The 17,811-nt window shown below is 54.2% G+C and overlaps 3 protein-coding genes across 3 annotated transcripts; 1 reads left to right on the forward strand and 2 right to left on the reverse strand.

Annotated features, from left to right (window-relative positions):
* Positions 1-341: 341 nt before the first annotated feature.
* BDP81DRAFT_177476 (uncharacterized protein) lies at positions 342-1,043 on the reverse strand. Its single transcript, XM_060582231.1, has 2 exons — positions 798-1,043; positions 342-743 (listed from the first exon to the last, which is right to left on the reverse strand). The coding sequence occupies exons 1-2, from the start codon at positions 918-920 to the stop codon at positions 405-407; spliced, it is 462 nt and encodes a 153-aa protein (XP_060448064.1). The 5' UTR covers positions 921-1,043; the 3' UTR covers positions 342-404.
* A 3,346-nt stretch (positions 1,044-4,389) lies between these two features.
* On the forward strand, positions 4,390-6,600 carry BDP81DRAFT_447150 (6-phosphofructo-2-kinase; the record flags this gene model as incomplete). The annotated part of the gene is made up of 4 exons (XM_060592149.1): positions 4,390-4,685; positions 4,814-5,474; positions 5,528-5,689; positions 5,743-6,600. 4 exons carry the CDS (start codon positions 4,390-4,392, stop codon positions 6,598-6,600), a joined length of 1,977 nt encoding a protein of 658 aa, XP_060448065.1.
* Positions 6,601-10,385: 3,785 nt separating this feature from the next.
* On the reverse strand, positions 10,386-17,651 carry BDP81DRAFT_421030 (glutamate synthase). Its single transcript, XM_060589894.1, has 5 exons — positions 17,208-17,651; positions 17,098-17,151; positions 16,988-17,028; positions 12,111-16,926; positions 10,386-12,051 (listed from the first exon to the last, which is right to left on the reverse strand). The coding sequence occupies exons 1-5, from the start codon at positions 17,330-17,332 to the stop codon at positions 10,749-10,751; spliced, it is 6,339 nt and encodes a 2,112-aa protein (XP_060448066.1). The 5' UTR covers positions 17,333-17,651; the 3' UTR covers positions 10,386-10,748.
* Between the last annotated feature and the right edge of the window lie 160 nt (positions 17,652-17,811).

Below are 17,811 nucleotides of genomic sequence, written 5' to 3' on the forward strand. Positions count from 1 at the left end.
GTGGAGGTGCCTTTTCCAGCCTCCGGACTTCGGGGTGATTCCGACAGAAGGTCAGCCCAAGCGCTAGGTGAGTTGTTGCAACGCCAACAGAATATGTAATGACTATCACCGGCACGCGACCCTGGAGATGGTGTGTGTCAAATCATGCTGTGCACCCTTCTCGGAGACGCCTTGTTGAGCGCCGCCGGAGACTTGTTGCAGCACATCGGGGGACCACCTGTTGCTACACCCACTACTGGATAGTAACTCATTCAGAGAGAAACGATAGAGAAAGGTAACCTTGAAAAGGGGCTACCAAGTGCAAGGCTACGTGGCTACCTAGAAATGGAACAGGGCGATTGAACCGCAAGGATAAGCCTTGAGCAAATCTCGAAGGCGTGTTGGCGAGGGCTGATGTGAGTGGTCTATTCCGGTTGGCTTGGCTGAGAGCTGGAATGCTTGAGAAAGATGGGATGGTTGTAGAATAGCCATGGTGCCGACACAAGTTGATTCAGGAGGGGACTTGGCGGCCGATGACTTTTGGACATCTGAGTCGTGAAACATTTGGGTGGGAAGGGAGGTGGAAACGGTAGAACGGATCGACGGGGTATCTCCGACAAGCCCGGTGAGCAATGGAAGCCAGGCCACACCTCAGCACTCAGCGATGAGCAGACGGTGAGAAAGCTGAGCAGCAGTGACAGACGTGTGTGTTGTGCTTGGCCGTCCGAGTTGCAGTGTCCGTATGACGGGCACTTTCTCCTCAACTTACCATGTCAGCAGGAATAATAGCACCCACGGAGGTAAGGTATGGTACTCACGGGCAACACGGGTGCACGCACACAGACCGGGCGGACCAGACGAGCATGGAGCATGGAGCACGGCGACACGGAGGACAGGACCCAGGCATACGGGGAGACGCAAAGGATGGGGCCGGCCGTCATGACGGTGTTTGGGGATTTAATTTTGGACGACGGGACGGAGGGTATTGTTTGTTGAGGTTTTTTTTTTGTAGCTGTAACGGGCTGTGCTGGTGCACAGAGACATATGTGGCTCTCTCTCTCTCTCACCCGCTGAAAGTCCTGGATCTATACGTGGTCCATGGCCAGACGGCGATTGTCAGGACTCCTGTCCAGGTCCAGGTTGAGCTTAAACTCGTAGCTTTTGATAGGCTTGAATGGCTTTCCAACTTAATGGACGGAAAGATTGACGTGGGACATGGACATGGGACAGGACAGAGGGCGTGGGCGGATGGGCTTCTGGTATTGGACCGAGACACCAATAGGTAGCGTACCCGGGCAGCCAGCTCCCGAGTCCAGAGTAAGGTAAAACAGACCGTGGACACGTACGTCCAGCAATAGAAAGGCAGAAAAAATGAGCTTTGTTGGTGTTGCACTATTGACAACGTAAGCGGGCACCTGGCAGGCTGGCACCTGGAAACTCGAACCGTTTACCTCAGGCCAGAAATAGGTGTAGGGGGCCATCTGGAAATGATGCCCAGCCTTTTTGTCCCTGAGGTTCTCTAACAACTCTCGAGTCGCCCGGGGCCCTTGAGCTCGGCCGTATTGTACTTTCCCCATCCAAAAAAAAAAAAACAATAGAAATCATGCGTTGGATGGGCAAAGTACCCGTAAAGAGACCGACATATTGCCCAGGCGGTTGCTTCCATCCTTTAGATGGGGACTGGGTTACTAAGAGGGAAAGAAGGAGAAACACGTGAAATGACCTCAGGAAAGGTGGGAAATGGAATGCTGTCAATCTCGTTCGTGAGCCCTGCCAAACGGAAGGTACGATAGGATAGGTAAAGTAGGGCGCGCGCGGCTGCCTTGGACCGTCATGTCACCTCACCTTTGGAAAGAGCGAGTCCACTTTTGAAATCAGTTCTTTCCGTTCGCTCTCAAAGTTCTCAACCACTCTTTTTGCTTCGCACGTCCCGTTCGCTCGGGCACAGACGCAGGGCCATACGGCACGTCCACGTCGGTTTGGGCCCTCCCCCGTTTTCCGTCTCGTTGCGTGTACCAAACCGTTGGGCTGGCTGGCCGGCAGGTATAGAGATCGAAGAGACAGAGACAGAACACAACAGACAAGAGAGGGCACGTAAAGCGCTTAGACTGCTCCGTTTGAAAGATGCGACCCGCCGCTGGGTGCGAATGAAAGGCTGGAAAGCCCGTTGGCAATCGCATGGATACGCGCCGCCGCCCGCTCTCTCTCTACTTCCCCAAACCCCGAAATCAAATCTCCAATTCCCTTGTGATGGACGGGGAAAAAAAATTAAAACCCTCCCCCAAATATTAGAGAAGAAAGAAAAAGGCACCATCCCGTGCCGCCACGGGTCTAGCATCCCAGGGCTCCGGTGCCAGGAGAGGCTCGACAGGGTCGCAGACGAGGGTACCTTGCCAAAACGAACATGCACCCTGGATCGCTGGAAAGGGCACATCGGCGACCGGTCACCGAGCATGCAGCACCGACCCAATTAGAGGCTCCACCGAAGGGAACCTCTCCAGAAGCAGAACACAGCTGCAGGGCAAGCCCCGAATTTCGAACGTGGTGGTACTGCTGGATTACGGTCCACGGGCAAATGTGTGTGTGACTGTGTGTTGGAGTCATTGGGGGCGGCGGAATGCGACAGGAGAGAAATGGGACAATTGCGAGTGGTTCCTGCACACAACACAACGGTTCTGGACTAATGCGCTGATTCTGTCCATTATCGAGTACGTATCTGTAAATACGGGAATCTGCGACTATCTGTACCTGCCCAGCATTCGTTTCCTGTTCACAGATTGCAGAGTACAAACACAGCCAAGAATGTACTATTGTACCGCGCCAAGAGGATTCTTTCTAACCTTGGATGTCGAGTCTCTTCTTACACGCCTCACGCCTCACTCTCTCTCTCTCCAGTCAGAAAAAGGTACTCCATCTTCAGACACACCTCGTCTTCAAGGCCAGCCATGCAGAGCAGGAGTATCCGTACCATACCTTACGGTCCATACCTTAGTAGAACATGACAGGCAGAGGAAGGCAGGGCAGGGCAGGGCTCTATGCAAAATAAGGCAGTGAGGAGCCTGAGGAGTCCTCGGACGGGCCTTCTCCTTGCTCACCCTCACCCTGTCCCGTCCCTTGTCCCCCCGTTCATCGAACCCTCGCCCTCACAGGCTCACCCTCATCCAGGCCAGATCCATTCTCAGTGCTCACCTCACCCCATCCATCCATCCCATACCGTCCCATCCTGAGGTGTCTTGCTCTGTGCTGCCCATCACTCATCCAGGGCCACCATCCCATTACCCATCGCCTATTGCCTCGACCGTACCACCAAAGTAGATATATCGGTCCTTCCTCCATCGACGGGCTCCATCGCTCTGACCCTCCCCTCTTCTTTCTATCCTCTTTAACCTGACAGACCCGTCCATCCCGAACACATTAGAATCTTCTTTCTTTTCTGTTCTTGTTGTCCCACAGCCCTTTTTTATTGATACCTTTTTCATCTATCCAGCCAGTTGCTTTGTGTTTGTTTGCTTTTGCTTGCACTGCAACTCTCGCCATCCATCACTGCCATACAATTTTCACAAGAATTTGGCATTATCACCCATCGTAGTCTATCTGTACCATCGATCTACAGTTAGTCGACTACAGTGCTCTGTCTTTTGTATAGAGTAGATCTCATCGTTGTCCTCCTCCTCCTCCGCACCGGAACAAGACCGCTGTACACTTACACGAGCTGTGTTCCTTGTCTTGTTCCCCTCTCAACACTTTTTTCTCTCAAATTCCGCCCAGACCACGCCTGCTGCGAACCCGGCAAGACCCCTGCACGCTAAGGCAAGAGCTAGCCATCTTGGACGCCACATTTCATCACCCATCCTGGGACAGCTCGACCAGCTTCCCCATCCTAGCGCAGCGATTGGGTACAGGGCCTTTGAACTGACCCCAAGGAGAGAATTCTCACGGCAGGAGCCCAGGAAAGCACCAGGAAGCAGGTGCACCCAGCTAAAGCAACCAAGCGGCGACTGCTCTAAACGGCAGGCCCAGCCAACCACAGTTACCACGCCCAGGTGCACACCCTGTGTGACTCCTTTTACAAAGGGTCGTCGACGTAGTCTCTTTTTTTCCCACGCCTGCCGCCTGCCTCGCATATTCGCATCCATGCCTTCCGCAATCTTTCCTGATCACCACCCAGGTCCGTACAAACCAAACCACTCCAGTCCACCACCACCCAAGCTATTCTTTTTTTTTCTTTTCTCCCCTTCTACCTCTGTGCGCGCCAGCCTCAACTCTTCACACTACATCATTCTTGTCTACCTCCGTCACTATCGACATATTCATTCTTGAACAAGCTTTTGAGTATTAACATACCCTTTTCCATACAAAAAAGACCTTGGTCTTATACAGGCCAAGCAATCTGCCCTGGCGAAGTTGGCCATGAGCTCCAACAAGGATTCACACGCCCCTTCGTCATCGCCTTCCTCCCACTCCAACAAATCGACCGCCGCAGCGAACTCGAACTCGAACTACCTCACCGAGCCCCAGGCACTGCCCGTTTCTCACCCTCACCCTCACGATGGCCTGCTCCCGCCTCCTGCTATGGCGCATGCCGTTCGATCTATGAACGACTTGAGTGGCCCGATTGCCCTCCGCGATCACTCCTTGGTCGCAAACTCCGATACCCCTCCTGCGATGCGAAGCGTGGTTTCGACCGCTCCGAATTCCCCTAGAATGTACGTATCTACACAAATTTCCAAAAATTACAGACTGGTGCCACCTCGGGCGATTACTCCTTCCCTCTTTGGTGGCTGAGGTTACAACCCTCGTATTCTAGAGCTTGGCTAATCGAATAAACCAACAGCCCGCCTGCCAGACAGAATTCTGGAGGAACGACTCCGCGCCTTCGCCCGCACCCCGCCACACTTAATGTGCCCGGCATGACTGTCTCGAGAGCCTCGCCCGACGGCAAGATTAGTGACCGCGATGTCGCCGCGAAGCTTGTCATTGTCATGGTCGGACTTCCCGCGCGCGGAAAGTCGTACATCACCAAGAAGGTCCAGCGCTACCTGTCGTGGCAGCAGTACAGCTCGACAATCTTCAATGTCGGAAATCGCAGACGCGTGGCTGCAGGCATGAGCTCCCCCATGAAGCCTGCCTACTCGCCCGCTGCCGTTAGACTTGACCCGCCGGCCCAGGCTGCTTCGATCTTGCTTAATGGTCATGCGTCTCGTGGCAATAAGGAGCCAGCGGAGCTGAACCTCAACGAGGAGAGCGACGGCATTGACCAGTCCGCCAAGTTCTTCGACCCGACCAACGAGACTGCGGCCAAGCTCCGAGAGCAGGTGGCCCTGGACACCCTGGACGAGCTTCTGGACTATCTCCTGCACGAGGGTGGTTCCGTTGGCATTCTCGACGCGACAAACAGCACTATCCACCGCCGCCAGCTTCTGGTCGACCGAATCAAGGCGCGCGAGCCTAAGCTCGGAATTCTCTTCATCGAGAGTATCTGCCACGACCAGAACGTAAGTGATCTTACCGCGCTTGCCTCCGAGAATTTCTTCTAATTTGTTTGCAGCTTCTCGAGGCCAACATGCGTCTGAAGCTTTCCGGCCCCGACTACAAGGACAAGGATCCTCACCAGTCTCTTGCTGATTTCAAGAGACGCGTCGCCGCGTACGAGAGCGCTTACGTCCCCCTCGGAGAGTACGAGGAGGCGCACGACATGCAGTATATTCAGGTATGTTATAGCCCTAGCGCAGCGAATGGCAAGTCACTAACACGTCATCAAAGATGATTGATGTCGGCCGCAAGCTGGTCCAGTATAGATTGCGGGGCTTCCTGAGCGGTGGCATCAGTTCCTACCTGACGACATTCAACCTTGCGCCGCGGCAGATATGGTTGACCCGCCATGGACAGAGTGTCGATAACCGCAGTGGAAAACTTGGCGGAGACTCCGATCTCACCGCTGACGGAGAGCTCTACGGACAGGCTCTCCACCGATTCATGACCCAGAAGCGCAAGGAGTGGCTCATTGAGCAGAAAGATAAGATCGCTCAATCGTCCTTCCCGCCCAAGGCTGGCGACCACACCCCGCCCTACCCCGAGCTGAACCGCGAGCTGGAGGAGAAAAATTTTTGCGTCTGGACCTCGATGCTGAAGCGAAGCGTGCAGACGGCACAGCATTTCGACAACGACGACGACTACGACGTTAAGGCGTGGGCGGTGCTGAACGAGCTCAACGCTGGCCTGTTCGAAGGCATGACGTATGAGGAGATCGCCAGAAGATTCCCTGCGGAGTACAAGAAGCGCGCTGCGGATAAGCTTCATTACATTTACCCGGGCGTCGGTGGAGAAGGATATCTCCAGGTCATCGCTCGCTTGCGCGATATTGTCCGCGAGATCGAGCGTATCGAGGATCACGTTCTCATTGTTGGACACCGCTCGGTCTGCCGTGTGCTCATGGCTTACTTTATGGATTTAACCCGTGACGAGATCGCCGACTTGGATGTTCCTTTGGGTATGCTCTACTCTATCGAGCCCAAGCCCTACGGCTACGACTTCCACGCGTACCGCTACCTGCCGGACCAGGGAACTTTCATCGAGCAGCCCAACTACCGCCCGCAGCGCACCGTTAACCGCGACGCTTGAGATCAGAGCCGAAGACAGGCTTTGACTGTATCATATGACGACCTGTACAACACGAATGGAATTCCGGAAGGGAGTTTTGGGCGTTGAGGAAAACTCAACTACGACAACGATTTTGCTCAATTTTTTTTTTGGAAGGGGGGACTTTTTTCTTTTTGGAAGGGTGTGGGAGAACACGGTCCCACACAGATTTGCTCTTACTTGCTACTACTTGAAACAGGGACTTCTTCAACCTCGGAGGCGGGAAAGGGATTGAAGCATTTACTCGGCGTTTGGGAATCCCATACGACCATCTGACGAAAGAGGTCAAAAAGATACCCATGACGCAAGGATTCACGAGAGACAAAGCCGGACGGCCCTCTCATTGCTCAATTTTTAGGAAGGCTTGTCCAAAAACACAAGCCGTTAGGTTCTTCTAGGCAGATAGGAGAAAGAAGTCTATCACATGAACATGCTGTGCCGATTTGGTAAAGTGACGTTGAATGATGGTGCAGTGCCTAGGTTACGAGATCGCCAGGATCTGACTAAACAGGTTCGCCCTTCCCGGAGATCTGGATGGCTTGACTAACAAAGTAACAATCTGACGTTGCCTTGCTGTGTGTCACTGTATTGTCTAGGCACATCCTGTAGGAATGACAGAAGTGGAGGCTCCGCCGAGGTGCACTAGCGTCCGTTCGGCAGATGTAACCGTAGAACCAACCCATGGGCAATGATGTGACGGGGGGCACCGGGGGGGGCACCGGGGGGGGGACCGTTTCTTGTTTCTTTGGTTGTCTTGTTCCTGACAAGCCTCTAGTGAGGGCGGGATTGGTAGGTAGGTACAGAGTCCATGGGAAAGGATGTGCTTTGTGGGATGGGAAGTGTGGCGTGACATACACCCAATCCAGATCCGCGGGTGTGGCCGGTCCGGGTGAAACTCGGCGTCGCCTTTTTCGATGAGGCTCAAAGGCTCGGCGGTGTTCCCCCCCCCCCCCCCCCCTTGTTCCCTTCCACCTTTGTCACGAGGTTTGGCGGACCGAATATGATGGCGGACCGAATATCATATTCGGTCCGAGGGTTTCTACGAGCGGCGGTTTTTTGTGGCTTGGATTTTTGCGTGGAGGGCGGTCTGAGGTGTCTTTGGGGATACCTCGGTCATAGATGATGGAGTCGTGATTTGAAGGGTGTCAGGTGATGTTGATGGGGGTTTGGTGGTTCAAGGATCGGTGTGGTGTGATTGTGAGGCAATATCTAGATTAGCGGTATCTAATGGAGGGAGGTTCTATTGTGAGGCTGAAGTCGTTCTACAAGGGTTCCAAGGCGTGTTCACGATCACGGATGTCTTGGGATCACTTGGACCTCAGGCTCTGGATTCACGGGAGGCCCTGATGAATGAGCACTCACTTGTATGAACCTGTATGTGTGAGCATCCTTGGTTGGCCCCGCTGGTAGTGTCCTCCATAGCTGTTCAATGTCGAACGAAAGTAACGATGCCTTAGATATAATATAGTTATGCTTCCTTTTTTTTCTATATTCCCTCTTATGAGCGAAGAAGTTATGAGAGTCCAGGGTATGATAGCAGCAGGCTTCGGTAGATACCTAGGGCATGAGGGGTCTGATGACATGATCGAAGTTGAAGGTTCCCCATATCCTGTTATTCCTTAGCCACATATGTGTAATACGGAGGGGTTTTCCGCTGCATCGGTACTCCTCAGTAGTATCAGCAGCTTTTCTACCGGTCTGACTACGCATATTTCCTCAAGCTGACGCTATCGAGTCGATACTATTATTGGCTTCTGATAGACGACAGGAGACTGGGAAGAGTCTGAAGGGTAGACGATGCAATCTCAGTTGCTGACTTTTACCTCCCTCATTTACTTGTAATCAATTCCCTTTGAGAGCACGGCAGGTCGACTGCGAGAGTGGCCTGGCTTGCTGACAAATTCAAGTCAAAAACATCACGTTCAAGCCAAGCTCTACATTTGAGTGAAGCTCTCTCCTCTAAGAGAAGGCATTCCTAGTCGCTCACTCGATATCTAGGCATCTTGGGCAAATCACGTATGTGAGCAAACTGTAAAAGAGGGTTGCTCAGGGAAAGAGGAGTGATTTCTTCACCGCTAGTTACTGGGCATTATGGCCCGTGTCCCTTGGCCATTTCAAGCCACAAGTAAGAGGTCATTGTCGTCAAGGATCTTATCCCGGTTTGGGCGAAAGGCAAGCAGGCGCTTCTACAATTCAGCATAACCGAAACACGCTTCAGTATCATGCTCTATTCGACACGCATTCTGAGTAGAATACCCAACCCAAGGCTAAAAGATGTAAGCAGACATCCAAGGTTGAAGGAGACTGTAGAAGAATAAGATGTTATGGCCGCCTGAAAAAGGTCTTGGGCATCGGCTTTGCCAGCAGACATGTGGTCTCTCCGAAGATGAGGCCAAGCATTTCTTACGCCTTTCAGACCATCCTACCGAGGGAGGTGAGGGAATCAAAACATTTCTGTCCGTCTGCTCATATTTATGGATGGGAACTTGCTACCACCGCCTGGATAAAGTTCTGTATGATTCTGAAGCTGAATGTTGAGGGCTGCTCTGTCCGGAACGCAGGGCGGCTCCTGGTCGAGAAACGAAGACCTTCTAGCTTCACATGGTTGCTCCGAGCCTGAGGACGACTCTGACGTCTGGTTTGAGTAGTACTCAGGAGAAGCTCAACAACCGTATTTAGATACAGGTCCTGTACACTAAGAAGCCAGGTGAATCCCCCACCCTGAAGTAAAGCTAGGGCGAGAACCTAACCCTCACTTGTATTCGGATACTGTAGACCTTCGCCGAAATATCTACTCTAGGTTCCTTCGTGACCGTCGTCTTGACTCGTGGTTATGCTGACCTCTACTCTCCCGCCGCCCAACACAAGGGTTTGCCACCTGGCGTAGGGAGGCCTTTATAATAAGGCGTTGATTGGTACCGTGGATATTGTACCGCTTGAATAGTTGCCATGTTTGCCATCCCTGATCGCCAAGGAGAAGAAGACGAGGTATTCGCCGCAGGCCCCTTGAGTTCAAAATCAGTTCACAAAAGACTCACCGTCGCCTAAAATGTGTCTTTCCCATAGTCTTTCGCCATCTCCCAGGAAGTATTTACACAGTCATACAGAATATCCACAGGACGTCGCCCAAAGTTGACGAGTAGCAAATGGAAACTAAGAGCTGATTTTGTACATTGCCCTAGTAAGGCTCACTTTGGATCGTGTCCGTGAACAAAGAGAAGAAGCCGAGAGACACCCCCACCCCAGATCTCTGAGGTCCATCATCAGATAAGACGCTTACACTTGCTGGGTTGCAGGTAATCGATGTCGTTATGCACATTGTATAGTATTCAGAGGCAAGGGTACGAAGGTACTCTCAAAGTACTGACCTAGGCATGTCCAGAGCACATCGTCCCGCAATAGTAACTGGTGAACTCCTTATTTCAAACCCATCAATCGGCTTACACGTGCGAGATGACAACATTTGGAAAAAAGGCAGATACGTCTTATCAGGGCTACTGGGCTTCCTCGCGCGCGCTCGGCATGAGCGTTCGGGGAGACTTCCCTTGCAGGCACACCACGCATGCCTGCCTGGTTAGACGTGAACGGACGGAGACACACGTCCGGGCCCCAAACGTTAGAGAAATGACAGTATAAACCCTTCCTCCTCAACAGATGGTAGTCACGTTCGATAACTATGGACAAACACAAATAACCCATCGATTGTCATCTGAGAACAAGGGAAGTCACATTTCAACCATCACTTCATAAAGACTTCGGACCAAATATTGTTATAAACAAGTTTACTATTGTTTCACATATTTACAAAGAGCAAAATGCCACTCATCCATCCTTCGACCAAAGACTTAACCAAAGGACAGAAAGACACAGATAAAAAAAACTCAACTCGCCAACATAAAATTTGTCGCTCATAAAAGGCACGGGTTTTTGAGGGTATCAAACAAGACACCTTTTTGTAATGTGGGGTATTTCCAGGAATTCCAATGTCTCCTCTCCCACACGCCTTTTGTTTTTGATCCGTTCCCCCCCCCTGTAGACCTCGCGGTCATTGTAAAATAAAAATCATCTCTTTTTTTCCGTTTCATAATGCTTTGCTTTTGTTCTGAAATGGAGGAAAGAAGGAAGGATGCTTAGGCCTGGACGGGCTTGATCTGAGTAAAGATCTCGCCGGCGGTGCGCTTGACAATACCACCAGTGACGGGCAGGCTGGTGCACTGCTCGAGGAAGAGATCGATCTCGCGAGCGGCCTGTCTGCCCTCGTTGATACCCCAGACGATGAGGGACTGTCCACGACGGCAGTCACCAGCGGCGAAGACACCGGGGATGTTGGTGCTGTACTTGCCAGGCGGGGTCTTGACGTTCTTGCGGGCGTCCTTCTCAATGTCGTCGCCGAGGATGCGGGCCTCGGGGCCGAGGAAACCCATGGACAGGAGGACGAGGTCGGCGGGGAAGAACTGCTGAGAGCCCTCAATCTTCTTCATGTCCCAACCGCCAGTCGCGGAGCGAGTCCACTCGACGCGGATGGTGTTGATGCCCTTAACCTTTCCGGAGCCGTCGTCGACGAATTCCTCGGACATGATGCAGAACTCGCGGGGGTCCTTGCCCATGTGCTGCTTGACCTCGGTGTGGCCGTAGTCCACACGGTAGATGCGGGGCCACTGGGGCCATGGGTTGTCGCGGGCGCGCTCCGGGGGAGGCTGGGGCAGCAACTCAAAGTTGATGACGGACTTGGCGCCGTGACGCACAGAGGTACCGATACAATCGTTACCAGTGTCACCACCACCAATGACGACGACATCCTTGCCCTTGGCGGAGATGTAGGAACCATCCTCGAGCTCAGAGTCGAGCAGGGACTTGGTGTTCTTGTGCAAGAACTCCATGGCGTAGTGGATACCCTCGAGCTCGCGACCCTTGATAGGAAGGTCACGAGCGACGGTGGCACCGGTGGCGATGACGACGGCATCGTTCTCGGCTCTGAGGTCCATGAGCTGGATGTCCTCGCCGACGGCAACGCCGCACTTGAAGTTGATACCCTCAGCGGCCATGAAGTCGGTACGGCGCTTGACGATGCGCTTGTCGAGCTTCATGTTGGGGATACCGTACATGAGCAGACCACCGGGGCGGTCAGCACGCTCGTAAACGGTGACGGTGTGGCCAGCGCGGTTGAGCTGGTCAGCGGCAGCCAGACCAGCAGGGCCGGAACCAATGATGGCGACCTTCTTGCCGGTACGGACCTCAGGGGGAGTGGGGATCATCCAGCCCTGTTCGAAACCACGGTCGATGATGGCACACTCAATCGACTTGATACCAACGGGATCCTCGTTAATGCCCAGAACGCAGGCGCCCTCGCAGGGAGCAGGGCAGACACGACCAGTGAACTCGGGGAAGTTGTTGGTCATGAGCAGACGGTTGAGAGCGTCGCGCCATTGGTTCCTGTAGTGAATTGTTAGTTTCTGATACACACGCGTCCGTTCTCACGAAGAGGTACTTACTGGAACACAAGCTCGTTCCACTTGGGAATGATGTTGGAGATGGGGCAACCCGTCTCAGACTGGCAGAAGGGAACACCGCAGTCCATGCAGCGAGCAGACTGGTACTTGAGCTCGTCCTCATCAAGACGGGAGGAAAGCTCGGCCCAATCCTTGGTACGGGTCTTTGCGCTCCTGTACTTCTCAGCACGGCGCTGGTATTTCATGAAACCCTTGGTCTTGTCGAGGACGAGGGCACGCTTCTTCTCGGCAGCGTTGTCGCCAATGGTCTCCTCGATATCCTGGAGCTTGGCGGCCTTCTCTTCCTTCTTGTTGTGGACACCGGAGACGATGGGCAGGTTGTACTCGGCGCGCTTGGCCTCAGCAGCCTTGGCGGCCTCCTCCTTGAGGACACGCTTATAGTCGACGGGCATGACCTTGACGAAGCGGGGAAGGGCACGGTTGAAGTCAACCAAGATGCGGGCAGCAAGCTCGGAGCCAGTGTAGTGGTGGTGGTCCTCAATGAGACCGCGAAGGTAGGCGATCTCAGTGGGCTCATCGACAGCCTCGGCCTCAACCATCTCTGTGTTGAGCTTGGAGAGGAAGTCCTTGTGGATGTCGAGAACATAGGCGATACCACCAGACATACCGGCAGCGAAGTTGCGGCCAGTGCTGCCAAGAATGACAACACGTCCACCGGTCATGTACTCGCAACCGTGGTCACCGACACCCTCAACAACAGCGGTAGCACCGGAGTTGCGGACAGCGAATCTCTCAGCAGCAACACCGCGGAAGAAGCAAGTACCCTTGGTAGCACCGTACAAGCAGACGTTACCGACAATAATGTTCTCCTCAGCCTTGAAGACTGCGGAACGGGGAGGATAGACAATCAGACGACCACCAGACAGACCCTTGCCGACGTAGTCGTTGGCATCACCCTCGAGCTCGAGGGTAACACCAGGGGCGAGGAAGGCACCGAAGGACTGACCAGCGGAACCCTTGATGTTGACATGGACAGTGTCCAAAGGCAGACCGTCTTCGCCGTAGCGCTTGGAAATGTGGTAAGACAGCGACGTGCCCATGGCACGATCAGTGTTGACAATGTCACACTCGATTCTAGACGGAAGTCCCTTGTCCAGGGTCAGCTCGGCCTCAGAAATGAGCTTGTTGTCCAAGCGGACGTAAAGCTTGTGGTCCTGCTTGCGGACGTTGAAAGTAGCAACACCGGGGCGGAGCTTGTGAGCAGGCGTCAGGAGAAGGGAGAGGTCGATGTTAGCGGTCTTGTTGGTGCGCAGCTCGTCGTTGACCTTGAGAACCTCGACGTGACCAACCATCTCGTTGATGGTGCGGAAACCAAGCTTGGCCATGATGGCACGAAGCTCGTTGGCGACGTAGTAAAAGAAGTTGATGACGTGCTCGGGAGTACCGGTGAACTTCTTGCGGAGCTCGGGGTCCTGGGTAGCGATACCAACAGGGCACGAGTTCAAGTGGCACTTGCGCATGAAGACACAGCCCATGGCGATAAGAGGAGTGGTGGCGAAACCCCATTCCTCGGCACCAAGCAAACAAGCCATGGCGACATCACGACCAGTGCGGAGTTGACCATCGGTCTGGACAACAACACGACCACGAAGGTCATTCAGGACCAAGGTCTGGTGAGTCTCGGCAAGACCAAGCTCCCAGGGGAGACCGGCATACTTGATACCAGTCCAGCGGGAGGCACCAGTACCACCATCGTGACCGGAGATCAGGATGTGGTCAGCCTTGGCCTTGGCGACACCGGAGGCGACAATACCGACACCAACCTCAGACACCAGCTTGACGGAGACGCGGGAGCGGGGGCTGGAGCACTTGAGGTCGTAAATCAACTGCTTCAAATCCTCGATGGAGTAAATATCGTGGTGAGGAGGAGGCGAGATGAGACCGACACCAGGGGTGGAGTGACGGGTGCGAGCAATGGACTTGGACACCTTGTGACCAGGAAGCTCACCACCTTCACCAGGCTTTGCGCCCTGGGCCATCTTGATCTGGAGCTCGTCGGAGTCCGCGAGGTAAGCAGAGGTGACACCGAAACGGCCAGAGGCAACCTGCTTGATGGCAGATCGCATGGTGTCGCCGTTGGGCAGACGCTGAGAACGCTCAGGATCCTCACCACCCTCACCAGTGTTGGACTTGCCGCCAAGTCTGTTCATGGCAACAGCCAGAGTGGAGTGAGACTCCATGGAGATGGAACCGTAAGACATGGCACCAGTGCAGAAACGGCGCACAATCTCGGTCCAGGGCTCGACCTGCTCAATGGGGACGGGCGTGCAGTCCTCGAACTTGAAGTCGAGCATACCACGGAGAGTGCAGGCCTTGATCTGCTCGTACTGGGAGCGGGAGTACGCCTCATAAGACTTGTCGTTCTTGGTGCGGACGGCATCCTGAATGTTGGCAATGCAAGTGGGGTCGTTCATGTGAGCCTCACCACCATCACGCCAGTGGTACTCGCCAGACTCGGGCAGACCACTGATGCCGACAGTAGCACGGGAGGGGAAACCACGCTCGTGGAAGCGGAAAGCGTCCTCAGCGATAGACTCGAACGTAGCACCCTGGATGCGGGAAGCAGTACCCTTGAAGCAGCGCTCAATGACGCTCTCGTCGAGACCAAGAGCCTCGAAAATCTGGGCACCCTTGTAGGAAGCAAGAGTAGAGATACCCATCTTGGACATGACCTTGAGGATACCACCATCGCAAGAGTGCTTGTAGTTGTGAATCAAAGCATCATCAGAGAGCTTCTTCTTAATAAGCTTCTCGCGGTTGAGCTTGAGGATGCACTCCATGGAGAGATAGGGGTTGATGGCATCGGCACCGTATCCGAGGAGAACACACATGTGGTGGACCTCACGAGCCTCAGCAGTCTCAACGACGATAGCAGCCAGAGAACGCCACTTGTTGCTGACCAGGTGGTGGTGAACCATACCTGAGGCAAGGAGGGCGGTTACAGGGACGCGGTCCTTGGAGGTGTTGCGGTCGGACAGAACAATGATGCGGTCCTTGTTTTCAATGGCAGCGGTAGTCTCGTTGCAAATGTAGTCGAGGTGGCGCAAGTAGCCCGCGGTGCCCTCGCTCTTGGGGAAGGTCAAGTCAATGACCTTGACAGTCCACTCAGGGTGGATGGTGGCCATGTTCTTGATGGAGTTGAACTCGGGGATCGAGAGGATGGGGCTGGGAAGCAAGAGACGACCGCACTGAGAGATGTCCATCTCCAACAGGTTGCCCTGAGGACCGACGTAGCACTCCAGAGACATGACGATCGACTCGCGAATGGGGTCGATGGGAGGATTGGTGACCTGGGCGAAGAGCTGGCGGAAGTACTCAAACAGGAGGCGAGGTGCCTGGGACAAGCATGCCAAGGGAGCATCGTTACCCATAGATCCGAGGGCTTCCTTCTCGTCAGAAGCCATGGGAGCCAGGAGCAAGCTCACTTGCTCGTGGGTGTAGCCGAAAGACAGAAGAAGGGGATCCTCCTGCAGACGGGAGGCGTCGGGCTTGGCGGCAACATCAATGGACTTGCCAACGGTCTCGAGGACCTTGGGCAGGGTGATGAGCTCCTGGTCGATCCAGGAGCGGAAGTCCTGACGGCTGGAGACAGCCTCCTTCAGCTCCTTGTCGTCGATGATGCGGCCAGCGAGGGTGTCGACGAGCAGCATGCGTCCGGGCTGGAGACGGCCCTTCTGGATAACCTTCTCGGGCTCGACGGGAATAGTGCCGACCTCGGAAGCGCAAATGATGCGGTCGTCGTCCATGACGTAGAAACGGCAGGGACGCAGACCGTTACGGTCAAGGTTAGCACCGCAGTAGCGTCCGTCGGCAAAGGTGAAGAGAGCGGGGCCATCCCAAGGCTCCATCTGGCAAGCAGCCCACTCGTAGAAAGCGGCCTTCTTGGGGTCCATGTGAGTGTTGCCTTGCCAGGCCTCGGGGACCATGAGCATGACAGCCTCGGGGAGAGAGAGAACGCCGTTGATGGTGAGCAACTCGAGGACGTTGTCGAAAGCGGCAGAGTCGGAACCGCCGTCCTCGACAATGGGGTAGAGACCCTCAAGCTCCTCCTTGAAGATGTCGGACTGCATGACACCCTCTCGGGCCTTCATCCAGTTCTTGTTACCGCGGAGAGTGTTGATTTCACCGTTGTGGGCAGCCCATCTCAGAGGCTGAGCACGGTCCCAGGAGGGGAAGGTGTTGGTCGAGAAACGGGAGTGGACGAGGGCGAAGTGAGCCTCGTAGTCGGCGTTGACCAGATCATAGTAGTACTGGTAAACCTGGACGGGAGACAGCTGTCCCTTGTAGACAATGTTCTTGTTGGAAAGGGAGCAGAGGTAGAACCAATTCTGGAGACCAATGGTGTGAGTGGCGCGCTTTCTGAGGACATACAACTGTCTTTCGAAGAGTCTGTCATCAAATTGCTCGGGGTCGGTGTTTTCGGGAGCGTTGGTCGGGCCGTAGGCGGAGGTCAACACGACGAAAGGTTGCATGATGATGGGTTCACGGGACTTGGCAGCAGGACCAAGCAAAGTCGAGTCAACGGGAGGCCTTCGCCATCCCAAGACACGCAGGCCTAACGATTCGGCAATGTCTTCCAACTGCCTCTTGGACTCTTGCAAAGTCTCCTCGTCTGGCTTAAAGAACAGGTTTCCCGTGGCATATTGTCCCAGAGGCGGCAACTTAATGCCTTCCTCCTTTTCAAAGTTCTTGACAAAGAATCTGTGAGGGATCGAAGTCATGACGCCAGCGCCATCACCGTCTCGTGCATCAGATCCCACAGCACCTCTGTGGGTCATGTTGCAAAGCAGGTTGCGCGCTGCAAGACTAATTAGCCGGGCTGCTGGGCAAGAACTGGGTAGAGGAATTGTTGAACTCACCATCGCTGACAATCTTGTGGCTGGGCTTGCCCTTGATGTGGCTGCGAGAGGTGTCAGTGGTTGCTTGTTTAGAGCTGAGAACAATTCTCTGTCTGGTCTTCTAGACATACCAAGCAAAGCCGACACCGCATGCGTCTTTCTCCAAGCTCGGATCGTACAATCCTCTAGGTTCAATCGTCAGTATGGCCAATTTTAGAGCACGTGTGGCGAGGAAACATACTGCTTCACCGGCAGAGCACCCGCCCAGGAGCCATTGTTGTCCGTCTGGTACTCATAGGGAGTGTATTGCTCTTTTTCAGATTCAATATGGGTTTGTCGGTCGTCGAAGTCCTCGTGCAGGCCCATGCTAGGCGAGGATTCGAGCCTGATTGCAGTGGAAGAGGCTGGTATAGGTCGACGGGGGAGGGACTATTCCAGTCGGCAGCAGTCGATCGGTAGGAGCAATGGCTCTGGTACGAATCTGTAACGCCCAACAACGGGTTCAGTTAGTGACGCTGAGACGGAGATGTGTAGGTCAACTATGACTTGGATTCGACGGTGGTGAGATGAGGGGAAGTGAGCGCCCAATGGCCAGACGCAAGGTTGCACAGAGCACACGAGTGGTCTTGGGCCACGAAAGTGAGGGATAGAGAGACGCAGTGAGAGAGAGAGGGAGAGAGAGAGAGACTGATAAGGCGAATGGTTGACAGCGAGTTTGAGAGTGAGAGGAGAGTGGCGAGGAGAAATCGTTGGAGGAAACTGGATGCGGGGTGCGATATCCTTCAATTAAGCTCGGAGCTGGCGAGATACGCACGGAGGACCAGAGGGGAAATTTCCAGAGCAGG

This window comes from Colletotrichum phormii (genome assembly GCF_030913505.1).
Source record: "Colletotrichum phormii strain CBS 102054 chromosome Unknown BDP81scaffold_5, whole genome shotgun sequence".
Taxonomy (NCBI): domain Eukaryota; kingdom Fungi; phylum Ascomycota; class Sordariomycetes; order Glomerellales; family Glomerellaceae; genus Colletotrichum; species Colletotrichum phormii.